This window comes from Schistocerca americana, chromosome 7, assembly GCF_021461395.2.
Source record: "Schistocerca americana isolate TAMUIC-IGC-003095 chromosome 7, iqSchAmer2.1, whole genome shotgun sequence".
NCBI lineage: Eukaryota > Metazoa > Arthropoda > Insecta > Orthoptera > Acrididae > Schistocerca > Schistocerca americana.
The window spans coordinates 677631-693432 of NC_060125.1; the positions used below are offsets into that span (position 1 = coordinate 677631).

General features: G+C 41.5%; 1 protein-coding gene across 1 annotated transcript in view; it reads right to left on the reverse strand.

Annotated features, from left to right (window-relative positions):
- Positions 1 to 15802, reverse strand: part of LOC124621929 (molybdenum cofactor biosynthesis protein 1-like) — a 42064-nt gene that overhangs the window by 22512 nt on the left and 3750 nt on the right. Inside the window, exon 2 of the mRNA XM_047147435.1 lies at positions 9996 to 10141. Coding sequence (XP_047003391.1) covers positions 9996 to 10141 — 146 coding nt within the window. The remainder of the gene's footprint in view (positions 1 to 9995; positions 10142 to 15802) is intronic.

Here is a 15802-nt window from a genome sequence, read left to right on the forward strand (position 1 = left end):
GTAATCTTGTAGTCTGCAGTAGGCAACAGCAGGATAACAAACCCACTGGACAAGAATGGGAAAGTCATGATAGAAGTTACTTTTATTTTTATAAATAAACAGGTATCTTACACAAATGCTCAAGAGTGTACATAGGATCTTGGGCTGAAGAGGTGGAGCAGAAACTGACATTAGTTTTGTTGAAGAGGGAGTACTGGAACACTGCACAATTTCTTGCAAAATGAAGCCAAATTTATTGATAAACTCTTAATTAATTGCCAAGCTCACTAATGTGATCATTTTACGACAGGTACTTACTGCTTGGAGTATATGTGACTTTTCAGGCTTGCCTGATAGATCTGTTGCAAAAACACTTTGGGTTCCCCACCAGATAACATTATGCAAGTCCCTCCCTCAATATTTAAGTGACACAACGTTTTGGCATCTACAGGTGGTGGTGATTTCCACCATCACTGCTGCAAGATGCAACTGGCAATTTCCACATGACAGCTTTGAAATTTATCATGTGGATGACTATGACCATCATATTTAGAATTCAGAGGATTTCATAGAATACCTGAAGATGCTTAAACTAGAACTTTCAGATCTTTTAGTTAGCTCAAATGTTATATCATTACTTACAAAAGTGCCCCTGCAGCCCTCATTAGAGGTTATTAACATCAAGTTTGAGAAAGAAATTGTGGTGCTGTTTAAACATGTGCATACCTCATCCTATTTCTTATGTAACACCAACTACTTTAATCAAGTGGACAGTGTTCCCATGGGAGATCCTCTATTTCCCTTAGTAAATATCCAACATTCCTCCTTCTGGCAGAATGCTGAAGAGACATTTGTGGTGTGGCCCACATAATACAGACACTACCTATGTCCCTGCAGCATTTGCACTCGCTCCATCTGAATATTCAGTTCACTGTGGAAGTACAAAAAGATAGCAGCTTACCATTCCTGGATGTCACAGTTAGAAGAAAAGCTGACAGAACACTGGGGCATAGTCTCTACTGCAAACTGATACACGCAGAGTTATATTTGCGGTCCAAAAGTTGCCATCACCCTGCACAATCTGGTAGTGTCTTACACTCCCTGGCACATAGAGCACACGTGATCTCAGATACCAACAGTCTGCCTGGTGAACTGTAAAACCTAATAACAGTGTTGCAGCAGAACGTTTATTCTTGTAAACAGATTTGCAATGTGTTCTGAGCAAAGCAAGTTCAGTGTAGGGATGTAAATGAAGATACTTAGACAAGCACTGCAAATGGCTTTCTTACCATATTTCAGTGGCATGTTTTCAAAAATAGAAAGAATCGCTAGGAGAAACAGAATCAAGTGTGTTTTTCGTCTACCAGCGAAACTAAGGAAGTGTTTGTGTTAAGTTAAAGACAATCTTGACCCTAGAAAACATAGATCATATATAAGATCTGATGCCATTATGGGAAATCTTATATAGGGCAGACACCTCACATTGTGCAAGAACACTGTGTTCAACAGCACTGACAAAAATGCCACCCAGTAAATTAGTGGTAGCAGAGCACTGCCTGAATACAGGGCACCACACGTTTCCCAAGAGGCCATACGGTGGGCAATCTTACCAACAGGAATATGGAATTTTGACTAAGCACTGCCCAGAATCCAGCACTGACTGCCATGAAATTAAAACAGTAGAAACCAGATCCTTCGATGTATGACCTGATGCAGCACCTTGCAGAGAGTTAATTCAGCTTTTAACCACACGAGTGTCCAGAAGTGCAGTCATTGCCCACAACACATAAGCAGAAGGCTACTATGAATGGCATTTCCATCCAACTGGGAGTGCCTGTCCACACATTCGTACTCCTGCTTCTAGCCTGACAAATTTCAATTCTGCTGTGCGAATATCACCAGTCACATCTTGCAGCAGTGATGACAGGACCCACCACTACCTGAAGATGACGAACAGTTGTGTTGGTGAAATATTGCGAGGCTTGCACAAAGTTATTCAGTGGCCAATCTGAGAAGATTTGTATACATTATTTTTCTGTGACACAGGTATTGTGCAGCAAAATGTGATAACTTTCTGCATTTGCTTTTTTGTAAATTTCAAAATACCCCAAAAATTGGTGAGAAACACTGAACATATGACGTAACCAGATGACATACCCCACAGCATGTGCAGCAGTCGGGGTTGAGTGTAAAGGAATGATTGAGCAGTGCAATACTTTCATTTGAGAAAACAGAGCAAATTTCAAAACATTTTGTAAATATGATCTGTTGTAAATGTAGATGTTACAAAATTACTGTCCCTGCTGTAATCAAGCAAAAGCAGTTCTGATTTTGTGTTTTTTGCTTCTGTCACTTCTCTTTTTGTTTACAGACATTAGTTAGTAAAGAAAACAAAGGTCATTTAATGGCGATGATGCTATTCTGAAGTTTACACTCATCTACTTATGGTAGGTTTTCATTGTACTGTACTTTGCAAGAAATCAAGGAAACTGCAAGACCGGTAAATAAAATAATAAACTTCAATATAAATACATAATTGTTTAACACAATGAAAAAATACTGCCTGCCAGATGCAAGACACAAATCCTGAACGCCATCACTAAAGTCGCACACATGTATCCGTAGCCACAACGATATGAATACTTGACTTGGGTTGGGATGATCAAGTGTGACAGACCAAGAGGCTCAACCACTGCAAGCATGGCAAGGTACATCATCTGGTGACATTTGTCATTCGCTTTTGACACATTTCCCAACATTTGTATCGTATCCAACATTTGTGATCCACTGTGTCTTGTATTAAATTACTTGTCTCAGGGTCATCTACAGTGCTTTGGAGGTTTTTAAATGTTAATACGCATCACCCTGTGTGTGTGTGTGTGTGTGTGTGTGTGTGTGTGTGTGTGTGTGTGTGTGTGAGTATGTGTGTGTATGTGTGTGTTTATATATATGAAACAAATACTAACAAAGAGATAGAGGGCCTGGTGAGTACTTACCTCAGCTCAGTACAGCCGATAGATACACAAAACAGAACAGAAAATTGACGTATCCTAGCTTTCGGAACTTCGTTCCTTCATCAGGGAGGAGAGAGGGGAAAAAAGGGGAAGAAGGGAAAGTGGATTCAGTTATTCACAACCCAGGTTATGAAGCAACAGGGAAAAGGTAAACAGGGAGGGTAGCAAAGATGGAGGCATGGATGTCAGAGGGAAGCCAAAGATATTCTACTGTAATTACTGTGCCAGCTTCAAACCAAGGAGGATGAATACAGAAGTAAAGAGGTACATAGTATAAAGATAAACACAACTATGTAGGATAAAAAGATGCGTGAATGGCTAAAGAGGAAAGGGAAAGAGGAGAAGACTAAAGAGTAAATGGGAGTGAGGTTGGTTAACATAGGTTCAGTCCAGGGGGATGGCGGGATGAAAGGATGTGTTGGAGTGCAAGTTCCCATCTCTGCAGTTCCGAGGTACTGGTGTTGGGTGGGAGAAGCCAAATGGCACATATGGTGTAGCAGGTTCCTAGGTCCCTAGAATTATGCTGGAGGGCATGCTCCGCTACTGGGTATTGGACATCTCCTAGGTGGACAGTTCGTCTGTGCCCATTCATGCGCTCAGCCAGTTTAGTTGTCGTCATACCAATGTAAAAGGCTGTGCAGTGCAGGCATGTCAGCTGATAAATGACGTGCTGTCTCACATGTGGCCCTGCCTTGAGTTGTGTATGTTATACCAGTAGCGGGGCTGGAGTAGTTGGTTGTGGGGGGATGCATGGGGCAGGTTTTGCATCGGGGTCGGTTACAGGGGTAGGAACCGCTGGGTAGAGAAGGTGGTCTGGGAATATTGTAGGGTTTGACAAGGATGTTACGGAGGTTAGGGGGTCGGCAAAAGGCAACTCTGGGTGGTGTGGGGAGAATATTGTCAAGGGATGATCTCACTTCAGGGCTTGACTTGAGAAATTCATATCCGTGGCGGAGTAATTAGTTGATGTATTCGAGGCCAGGATAATATTTTGTGACAAGGGGGATGCTTCTGTGTGGTCTGGGGGTAGTAACATTGTTGTTGGGTGGGGAGGAATGTATTGTTTGGGAGATCTGTTTGTGGACAAGGTCTGCAGGATAGTTGTGGGAGAGGAAAGCACTGATATATAATATAATACAGGGAAACATTCCAAATGGGAAAAATATATCTAAAAACAAAGATGATGTAACTTACCAAACGAAAGCGTTGGTATGTTGATAGACACACAAACAAACACACACACAAAATTCAAGCTTTCGCAACCCACAGTTGCTTCATCAGGAAAGAGGGAAGGAGAGGGAAAGACGAAAGGATGTGGGTTTTAAGGGAGAGGGTAAGGAGTCATTCCAACCCTGGGAGTGGAAAGACTTACCTTAGGGGGGAAAAAGGACAGGTATACACTCGCACACACACACACACACACACACACACACATATATCCATCCGCACATATACAGACACAAGCAGGGTATATGTGCGGATGGATATGTGTGTGTGTGTGTGTGTGTGTGTGTGTGTGTGTGTGTGTGTGTGTGTGTGGCATACTGGTCTGAACTATGCAGCCTTCAAATGGAAGTTTTTTGATCACTCCTTATTTTGCACCCTGCCACCTTGGCAATATGTACCGCAAATCATCAGACAGACGACCTTCCTGCATGCTTCGAGCATCCCCTGGTGCTGTTCCGAACCAATGCTAATCTTTGTAACTGTGACGAGCAGTGTGCAGATTGCATCTTTGTATCCCACAAAGAGGTGACAGTTCCCAGTGGCATGAATGGTTACTGTTTATTGACTGTCACTGAGTTGGTGAGTCATTTGCTACATTGTGGCCCACCTGTTCGCTGCTAAAGCCATGCCAGTCAGTGGTAACCCCTGTCAATGATATCCTGTTGCCCATAGCAGTTCACTCTGCTGATTGTGGTAGTATTTTCCTTGAATAAATCTGCTCACAGTGCACCTTTGACACTGTGGTACAAGAAAGCCCAATGACTACACACCCTTATAGAATAAGTGTCTCGAGCCATGGTTACCCACGATATGGCAGTGATAAAATCACCCTGTGATCAACTGTCACACTGCAGCTGTAAGCTGCACCTCCTTTTTCAGAATACTCAGGTTTATTAATTTGAAGTAAATCAGATCTTTTGCAGGAAGATTTAACAAAAAGAGCACATCCACGAAAGGATGAAACCATGTCTAATTAACTGGAACACAAAATTAATAATTAGTGGTGACAAAGATCCTCTGCAATAAAAAATAATGTCCACTTACTTCATGTATTAGTCTTCAAGTGACAGAATATATGTAACTGTGTCCTTCTTATTTACACTGATTAAACAATGGAAATTCCAGGTAGGAATATCAACAGTGCAGGGAAAGATAGATCACTATTTACCATAAAGAAAACAAAGTTGCACACAGGCACAACACACAAGCAAGCACTCCACGCGTGCACGCACGCACACACACACAGAGAAAAAAAAACTGCCAAGTCCAGCAGCTAGGGGCAAGCTACTGGAGTTGTCAGTCATATGTGTGTGACATGTGCTTGCCTGTGTGTATGAATGTGTGTGTTTCTCTGTATCTCTTTTGCTGATGAAGGCTGTGACCGAAAGCTTTGTGTAAGTGCCTTTTTAATTGTGCCTGTCTACAATGTAACATGTCTCCTTTACAGTAAGCAGCAATCTACGAGGGTCAGTCAAAAAGTACTGCCTCCTATTTTTTTTTCTACGTTTAATTGTCAGGAAATTTAAATGCAATTACATAGGTTGAAAACCACAACATTGAGGATCATTTTGTCATTTTTCAATGTAATCTCCGCCCATCTCTACAGTTTTGGTCCATCTTTGAACAAGGGCATGTATCCCAGCACGGTAAAAATCACAGCTCTGCTTCCTAAGCCATTGACGCACGGATGTTTTGACGGCCTCCTCATCTTCAAAATGAATCCCACGATGAGCTTCTTTTAGTGGCCCGAACAGATGGAAGTCTGATGGTGCCAGGTCAGGGCTGTATGGGGGATGAGGCAAAACTTCCCATCCAATTTTGACAATCTCGTCAGAGGTGTGACGACTGGTGTGTGGTCTTGCATTGTCATGCAAAAGAAGAACATCTGCCATTGATTTTGTTGGGCGAACTCGCTGAAGACGTGCTTTAAGTTTGTTGAGGGTTGTGACGTATTGAACAGAATTTATTGTGCATCCCTGCTCCAAAAAATCAACCAGAATCACACCCTCTGTATCCCAGAAAACTGTTACCATAACTTTCCCTGCCGATCGCACAGTTGTGAATTTTTTCTTCCTCGGCGAGCTTGTGTGACGCCACTCCATTGACTGCCTCTTTGATTCGGGCTCAAAAAAATGCACCCATGTTTCGTCCCCGGTCACAATTTTTTTCAGAAACTCATCTCCCTCCAAACGGAAGCGCTGCAAGTGTTGGGAGGCTATTGTTTTCCTTGCCTCTTTATTCTGATCGGTTAACATTCTTGGAACCCACCGTGCACAAACTTTTGAGTACCCCAATTGTTTAATAATCGTGATCACACTGCCTTTACTAAGAGAAATAATGCGACACACTTCATCTGCAGTCACCCGACGGTCACCACGAATGATGTCATCAACTTGCTGAATGTTGTGTGGAGTCACTGCACTCACCGGCCTGCCGCTCCGCTTTTCGTCAGTCAACGGTGTTTGCCCTTCAGCTTCCTTACAACGACGAACCCATCGTCTAACAGTGCTGACATCCACTGTCACAACACCATACACCTTCTTCAGTCTTTCATGAATGCGTATGGGCGTTTCACCTTCTGCATTCAAGAATTCAATCACACAACGCTGTCTCAAACGAACATCGATGTCGGCCATCTTACAAACTTCTGCTGTGCTGCCACCTGTTGACACAGAAAGTTACTACTGCAGTGGATTGCAGAAGAAGGTTTGAGGAATGGCGCCAAATTCAAATTTTTCACTTAACTTAATTTCTTTAAGTAGAAAAAAAATGGGAGGCATTACTTTTTGACCGACCCTCGTATGTTTTCCTATATTTTTCATTTACACAGATGTAATTAACAAATCAGAGTCTATTTATTCCAGAGAAGTGACAGTTTGTTCATGACAGTTCAGCACAAATCTGATTTTTTATATACAGCAAGGCTACCTATAAATTATTCTGTGTGCCAGTGTTCATGCTGACTATAGGGATTCACACGGATCATGTGTAATTTGACATCTGGTCCTGTAAACTTACTTCTGCTCAACGTGAAAAATTCTCCAATCCACATTTTATAATTAACCTTAACATATCAAATAATGCACCCTTCGATATAACTGCTTATTGTCCACTTCCCATCACTCTATTCCCAATGTCAACCCAGTTGACCTCTTCTTCTAATCCAAAAACCATGGTTGACTCAATGTTTGCTATTGCAAGCTATTGCTATTGCAGCACAAAAGTGCCAGAGGCACCAGTAATGATATATAATTAAAAATACTAGAAAGTAAGGCTCACTGGTCCGTACATGCTAAGACAAACACTACAAGTGTGTAAGACACCGCGCTCTCACACAACAAGTACAAGGTCTGAATACATTCCATTTACGATACACTAAACTGTTTCATTCACGGTGCAATATACATACTCTCTCCCCAATAAACAGAATAGTTATAACTCAATTGTTCACAAGTGTATATTATGACTCTTGCCACAGCTATGCAGTCAGTATGCCACAGGGGTGCCATAGAAAGGGATCAGGTTCAATTCCTTGTAGAGCCGGGAAATTCTGCTCGGTGGACGGACTGGAATAGGGTACACTCTGCTTGTAGTTCCAGCTGAGGAGCTACTCAAGTGAGAAGCAGTGTCTTCAACTTCTGGAAGTTGATAACAGCCTGGAGAGTTGTATACTGACCCCCTAACTCTCCATAGATACGCGTATATAGTAGAGGACATCTCTCGAAGGGCATTGCGTGGTCTTCTGGGCCCAATGCAGAGTTCCTTTATCAATGTATATTGTATATCACCACTTGTACACACTCATCAGCACAGTACCATATTGTCTCTTCGCGTGGCAAATTTTTATTCCCTTGTTTCCAGATCAAGATTTTTCCACTTCCTCTTCTTCTTCTTCTTCTTCTTTTTTTTTTTTTTTTTTTTTTTTTTTTTTTTTTTTTTTTTTTTTTTTTTTTTTTTACTTGTGCCACACATATTCCACACGGTTTATGCTCACTCCTTCAATGATACTTCCTATCCTCCTCTAGTGTCCGAGTTGTCCCTGCTTTCCTGCGTGTTTGTTGGTTTAAACACCCTTGTTTCAAAAGAGAGTGACAGCTTCGATACAGTCTTGTCAACATTTTGTATTTTTATTTAGCAATTATTGTTTGAGCCTTATAGGCGAATGTCACAAGATATTGTCAACCACTGCATTCACTAGATTGGAATGGGGTTCATGGTAACTTATCAATTCATTTTTTAAGTTGCTGTTATCTTTTTCATCCTATCTTGGACTAGCTTTTCCATACTCCCACTCTATTTTACGTAGTCAAACAGTTATCTGCCCTTGCAAACTTCCTCCTTTACTACCAAGTTAACTAATACTGGGCAGCCTAACAGAAGTTCCAATATCCAGTCTTTCACCACAATTCACCTACACACACTTTTCACTCACTGATTTTCTTTTTTCAATGTCATAAATATTTTGCTTTCACAGACTGCTGTGCTATGAACATAAAATTGTAGGAACATCTGCCTCACAGGTCATTTTTTTTTTTTTTTTTATTAAAGAATATGTTCCTTGCTTATTCCTATTTGCTTCTGATACATTTCCATTCTCACTTTTATTTTGTTTTGATCCATTTCTTTTTTCTTTGATAGACAAGTCAAACAACAATGGCAATATGTTGCAGCCCCTTGTGTTTCACCCTACTTACTATGAACTTACTTTTCTTAGCTTCCAATTTTATTAGTCATTTGGTTTTTAAGATACTTAAATTAATTGTTTGTCCCTGTATTTTTATATCTTATTTTACCTTCGGTTGATAAAGGATTTCTGGTATGCTCACAAAGAGAGAGCTGATTCTTCCCACCCCTCACCCCCCTTACCTTGTCCTGAAGCAAACTTATCGCCAAGTATCTTGCAGTTTTTTTCCTATTATTAATCTCTTAGTCTAGTCATCAATTTAAAAGTGTCAGTTGTTGGTCCCATTGTCTAATAATTTGTACATTTATACACATGAAGTTCCAATTTTTATTTGGAACATATAGACTCTGATAATCATGAATCACAGTTCAAATGGCTCTGGGCACTATAGGACTTAACATCTGAGCCAAGGCAGGATTCAAACCTGCGACCGTAGCAGTCGCGCAGTTCTGGACTGAAGCACCTAGAACCGCTCGGCAACAGTGGCTGACGAATCATAGTTACCATCACATGGACAGAAATATTGTGTTAACTTTATTACAACATAGGGACATAACTAAAAATGTCTTTACATAATTTCCAGTTCTGATTACTTTCCTTTAATTTAATCTCACAAATAGGTTAGTGTAACATGATGTTGACAGAGGCAAATTATATATACTCACAAATTATTTAGCTAGAGGTATCTGGTTTGTATGTCTGGGAGGGAGGAGGGTGCAAGCTGAAAACTTCAAGAAAAGATTACTCATTTCATACCTGCTGGATTTAACTGCAGTTTATCTCTTCCATATACCAACCACATACCTAATGTGCATGGCAAACAGTTTGAAAGTATTATTCTATACTCAGCATTTGGAACTATCAGTTCCTTAATGAGAGAGGAAAGAGGGATAAGTTTCTGAAGGTCTCAAAGGTCACTCGGACTCCATGACTAATGTGAGGACAAGAGGAACAAATGTGTCTATAAGAAGTTTTGGAATTTCACCTCCTGGAGGTAAAATACTGATCAGTCTGTCAATCTTCTAGTAATTTTATGGTTTCCTCACATGAATTTTCACTTGGACACGATTATTCTATGTTTCATCACTCACCTGAGAGATATCTCTGAATTCCCAAAGAGACACACCTTCAAATTGCCATCAGCTGTTATCCGTAAACGGTTGCACGTGCCACAGAAGTGTTCACTCATTGAGGTAATAAATCCCACATGTCCCTTGAAGCCCGGCACATGGTATGCCTGCAAAAAGAAATTGTAAGAAAATAGGTACTGCTGTTGTGAAAATACTATAAATGTGTTGCTCACCAAGTGGAGGAAGAAGAAAATGTGCATTAAGGGGAGTTTGAACGCCATATCCTGACAATGTTAAATTTAGTGACTTAACTTCCCCGTATTTCAGGAACAACTGTAGCCATTGACAAGAAACTTTTACAGGACATTAAACTATATGTTCTGAGTCTTACAATAATTGCATTTCAGCCACTGCTTTTGGAAATACAATTTTTTAATTACACAGTTAAAATTTTGTGTACTTTTTTGTATGTTATTCTAAATAATTTTATTTATACATAACATTATGTTCTTCTTTTAGTTCAGAAGGCTCAGGATACATACTGAAAATTTGAATTCGCTATTCGAATTAGTTACTGAGATTTAGGGAAAAATGCAAGACAAAATGTAAATTTTCAGGAAGAGTTTTTAAAGTTTTAATAGACTGTAACTCAATATATGCTTAACATTTTATTTTTAGTCACTCAGAAGCACCCTGCACCATACTGTATATCATCCTCTTGATCTTTTTTAAGTTTTTTCTTGATTTCTTCTTTCTGGACTCTGTAGTGGCCAACTGTGCTGCATACTCTGCTATACCAGTGCAAACCTTGTCCATCCATTCAAATTCTCTGATGCAGTTTGCTCCAGAATTAATTCCCATATGTTGTAGCACTTTCACGCTACCAATGTTGCCATCAGTAAAAGCAATAACAGCATGACTGACCCCCACTTTAGTGTCTTCATTACAAGAAAAACATTTTTTGGTCTACATCTACATCTACATCCATACTCCTCAAGCCACCTGATGGTGTAGGGTACCTTGAGTACCTCTATTGGTTCTCCCTTCTATTCCAGTCTCGTATTGTTCGTGGAAAGAAGCATTGTCGGTATGCCTATGTGCGGGCTCTAATCTCTCTCATTTTATCCTCATGGTCTCTTTGCGAGATATACGTAGGAGGGAGCAATATACTGCTTGACTCCTCGGTGAAAGTATGTTCTTGAAACTTCAACAAAAGCCCGTACCGAGCTACTGAGCGTCCCCCCTGCAGAGTCTTCCACTGGAGTTTATCTAACACCTCTGTAACTCTTTCCCGATTACTAAATGATCCTATAACGAAGCATGCTGCTCTCTGTTGGATCTTCTCTATCTCTTCTATCAACCCTATCTGGTACGGATCCCACACTGCTGAGCAGTATTCAAACAGTGGGCGAACAAGTGTACTGTAACCTAATTCCTTTGTTTTCGGATTGCATTTCCTTAGGATTCTTCCAATGAATCTCAGTCTGGCATCTGATTTACCCACGATCAACTTTATATGATCATTCCATTTTAAATCACTCCTAATGCATACTCCCAGATAATTTATGGAATTAACTGCTTCCAATTGCTGACCTGCTATATTGTAGCTAAATGATGTGGGATCTTTCTTTCTATGTATTCACAGCACATTACACTTGTCTACATTGAGATTCAATTGCCATTCCCTAAACCATGCATCAATTCGCTGCAGATCATCCTGCATTTCAGTGCAATTTTCCATTGTTGCAACCTCTCGATATACCACAGCATCATCCGCAAAAAGCCTCAGTGAACTTCCGATGTCATTCACAAGGTCATTTATGTATATTGTGAATAGCAACGGTCCTACGACACTCCCCTGCAGCACACCTGAAATCACTCTTACTTCGGAAGACTTCTCTCCATTGAGAATGACATGCTACGTTCTGTTATCTAGCAACTCTTCAATCCAATCACATAATTGGTCTGATAGTCCATATGCTTTTATTTTGTTCATTAAACGATTGCGGAGAACTGTATCGAACGCCTTGTGGAAGTCAAGAAACACAGCATCTACCTGGGAACCCGTGTCCATGGCCCTCTGATTCTCGTGGACGAATAGCGCGAGCTGGGTTTCACACGATCGTCTTTTTCGAAACCCATGCTGATTCCTACAGAGTAGATTTCTAGTTTACAGAAAAGTCATAATATTCAAACATAATACATGTTCTAAAATTCTACAACTGATCGATGTTAGAGATATAGGTCTACAGTTCTGCACATCTGTTCGACGTCCCTTCTTGAAAACGGGGATGACCTGTGCCCTTTTCCAATTCTTTGGAACGCTACACTCTTGTAGAGACCTACGGCACATTACTGCAAGAAGGGGGGCAAGTTCCTTCACATACTCTGTGTAAAACTGAACTGGTATCCCATCAGATCCAGCGGCCTTTCCTCTTTTGAGTGATTTTAATTGTTTCTCTATCCCTCAATTTCAATATCTACCATTTTGTCATCTGTGCGACAATCTAGAGAAGGAACTACAGTGCAGTCTTCCTCTGTGAAACAGCTTTGGAAAAAGACATTTAGTATTTCGGCTTTAGTCAACCATCCTCTGTTTCAGTACCTTTTTGGTCACAGAGTGTCTGGACATTTTGTTTTGATCCACCTACCGCTTTGACATAAGAGCAAAATTTCTTAGGATTTTCTGCCAAGTCAGTACATAGAACTTTACTTTCGAATTCATTTAACGCCTCTCGCATGGCCCTCCTCACATTACATTTCGCTTTGCGTAATTTTTGTTTGTCTGCAAGGTGTTGGCTATGTTTATGTTTGCTGTGAAGTTCCCTTTGCTTCCTCAGCAGTTTTCTAACTCGGCTGTTGTACCACGCTGGCTCTTTTACATCTCTTATGAGCTTGATTGGCACATACTCATCTAACGCATATTGTACGATGGTTTTGAACTTTGTCCACTGATCCTCAACACTATCTGTACTTAAAACAAAACTTTTGTGTTGAGCCATCAGGTACTCTGAAATCAGATTTTTGTCACTTTTGCTAACCAGAAAGATTTTCGTACCTTTTTTAATATTTCTATTTATGGCTGAAATCATCGATGCAGTAACCGCTTTATGATCACTGATTCCCTGTTCTGCGTTAACCGTTTCAAATAGTTTGGGTCTGTTTGTCACTAATATGTTATCGCCATGCATCAGTTCTCTGTTTAACTGCTCAAGGTAGTTTTCAGATAAAGCTCTTAAAAAATTTCACTGGATTCTTTGTCCCTGCCACCCATTATGAAAGTTTGAGTCTCCCAGTCCATATCGGGCAAATTAAAATCTCCACCCAGAACTATAACATGTTGGGCAAATCTAATCGAAATATTTTCCAAATTATCCTTCAGGTGCTCAGCTACAACAGCTGCTGAGCCAGGGGGCCTATAGAGACATCCAATTACTATGTCTGAGCCTGGTTTAACCGTGACCTTCACCTAAATTATTTCACATTTCGGATCTCCGTCAACTTCCTTCGATACTATTGCACTTCTTATCACTTTAAACATGCCTCCCCCTTCACTTTCCAGCCTGTCTCTGCGGTATACATTCCAATCTGAGTTTAGAATTTATTATTGTTTACATAGGGTTTCAGCCAACTTTCTGTCCCTAGTACTATGTGGGCATTGTGACCGTTTATTAATGAGAGCAGTTCTGGGACCTTTCTATAGACGCTCCTGCAGTTTACTATTAGCACATTAATATTGTTATTCCCTGTTGCATTTTGTCTACTCCTACCTTGCCGCATCTCAGGAGGTGTCTTGTCGGGCCTAGGGAGGGAATTCTCTAACCTAAAAAACCCACATGTGCACTCCACACATACTCCGCTACACTTGTAGCCACTTCCTGCATGTAGTGCACGCGTGACCTATTCAGGGGGACCCTACATTTCTCCACCCGATAGCGGATGTCGAGAAATTTGCACCCCAGATCTCCGCAGAATCGTCTGAGCCCCTGGTTTAAGCCTTCCACTCGGCTCCAAACCAGAGGACCACCATCAGTTCTCGGAACGATACTACAAATAGCTAGCTCAGATTCCAACCCCCGAGGCTTTCTGCCTTCACCAACTCCACTAACCGCCTGTATGAACTGAGGATGACCTCTGAACCCAGACGGCAGGAGTCATTGGTGCCGACATGAGCAACAATTTGCAGTCGGGTGCACCCAGTGCTCTCTATCACTGCCGGCACGGCCTCCTCCACATCTCGGATGAGACCCCCGGCAAGCAGACAGAGTGAACACTGTCCTTCTTCCCCGACCTTTCCGCTATTTCCCTAAGGTGCTCCATCACCCGCCTAATGTTGGAGCTCCCAATAACTAATAAACCCCTCCCCCCATGTGCCTGCTCAGACCTTGCTGAAGGAGTGGCCACATGTCCACTCACAGGCAGAACGGGCGATGCCACACAGCCAGCCTCCACACTGACCCTCCGCCTCGTGCGCCGCGAATGCTGCTGAACCCGCCACTCCCCTTGGGAAGAGGGTGGCCCAACCGCGCCCGGTACCCGCAAAGATGTGTCGACAGAAGGGTCAGTGGGTGAAGCATGTATCACCTGGGGTGTACCATGCAAAGCACCAGACTCCCCACTGCCGCTACACTCCAAGGCAGCAGCCTGAAGACGGGTAACCGCGGCCATCAACACGTTCAGCTGTTCGCGAACAGTGGCCAGCTCCACCTGTGTCCATACACAGCAGTCACACATCCTATCCATCCTAAGAAATCAATTTACTGTAGAGAGTTAATCAACTTATAACTAGACTGCTAATTCACTAAAGGTGGCTGATAGTTGACTAAACTGTGGTTACTAGACACTTCCTGTAGAAAACAATGAAAATAGCCCTACCTGTCTCTGGACTGTATTGAAAACAAACACTAGCACTACTGGCACTATGGCTTACTAAACGGACTCTCTCTGACTGTATTCAAAACAAACACAAAATCTATGGAACACTATTACTAGCACTCGACAATAAAAAGCTTCCTAAAAGCAAAAACACATGGAAGAAGAAGTGACAAGTAAGAAAAATAGAGTTAATACTTAAATTAGCGTAGCTCGCTGCACAGCAGACATGACGCAGACGGCAGTTACGACAACACTGACACTATAAGATTATTGAACGACTCATTGGGATTTTGAGTCTGACAATGCAGACACTTCTTCAATAATTCCAGATTGCCAGGTCTCTGTAAACAGGTTTTATGATATCCACAACTGCTGCTGGGATAGAATGTTTATGGCTGTATGACCTGTTTAAGTACTGGGCATTGCAGTAATTGCACCATGAACCAGATCCAGGAGGGCAAAGATGGTGTACTGGTTTATCATCAGCTGACAGTCTCTGGAAGAAGGTAGCCCATACTGCCTGCTTCAATTTCAACAAATCCTCAGTATTATTTCTAATGGCAATCTCATAATACTGTTGTAGTTGATCAATCATTTTGTCTGTCAGCCTGCTTCTTATGGTCTTACCACCTGAAAGTTTCTTGTCTCTCAAACTTTGTTTCAACTTCCTCAATCTGGTACCCATCCTCTTCTGGACATGACCAACACATTCCAGTTCTGTGATAAGCTTCTCACCATAAGGCTGAGTGGCTACTACACTGTTATATGCATTTGAGTCTGCATAACCTAAGAACTTAGTGTAACACACTCGCCTTTAGTTTACAGATCGATTATAAATTTCAACAGCTGCACAGGCCTCCGTACGACTAGTTGTCCTTCATAATTTCTGTCACAGATATGCCCTTCTTCATGCCCTGCTTTATACTTATAACAATGTTTGGTTAAAATCTGGA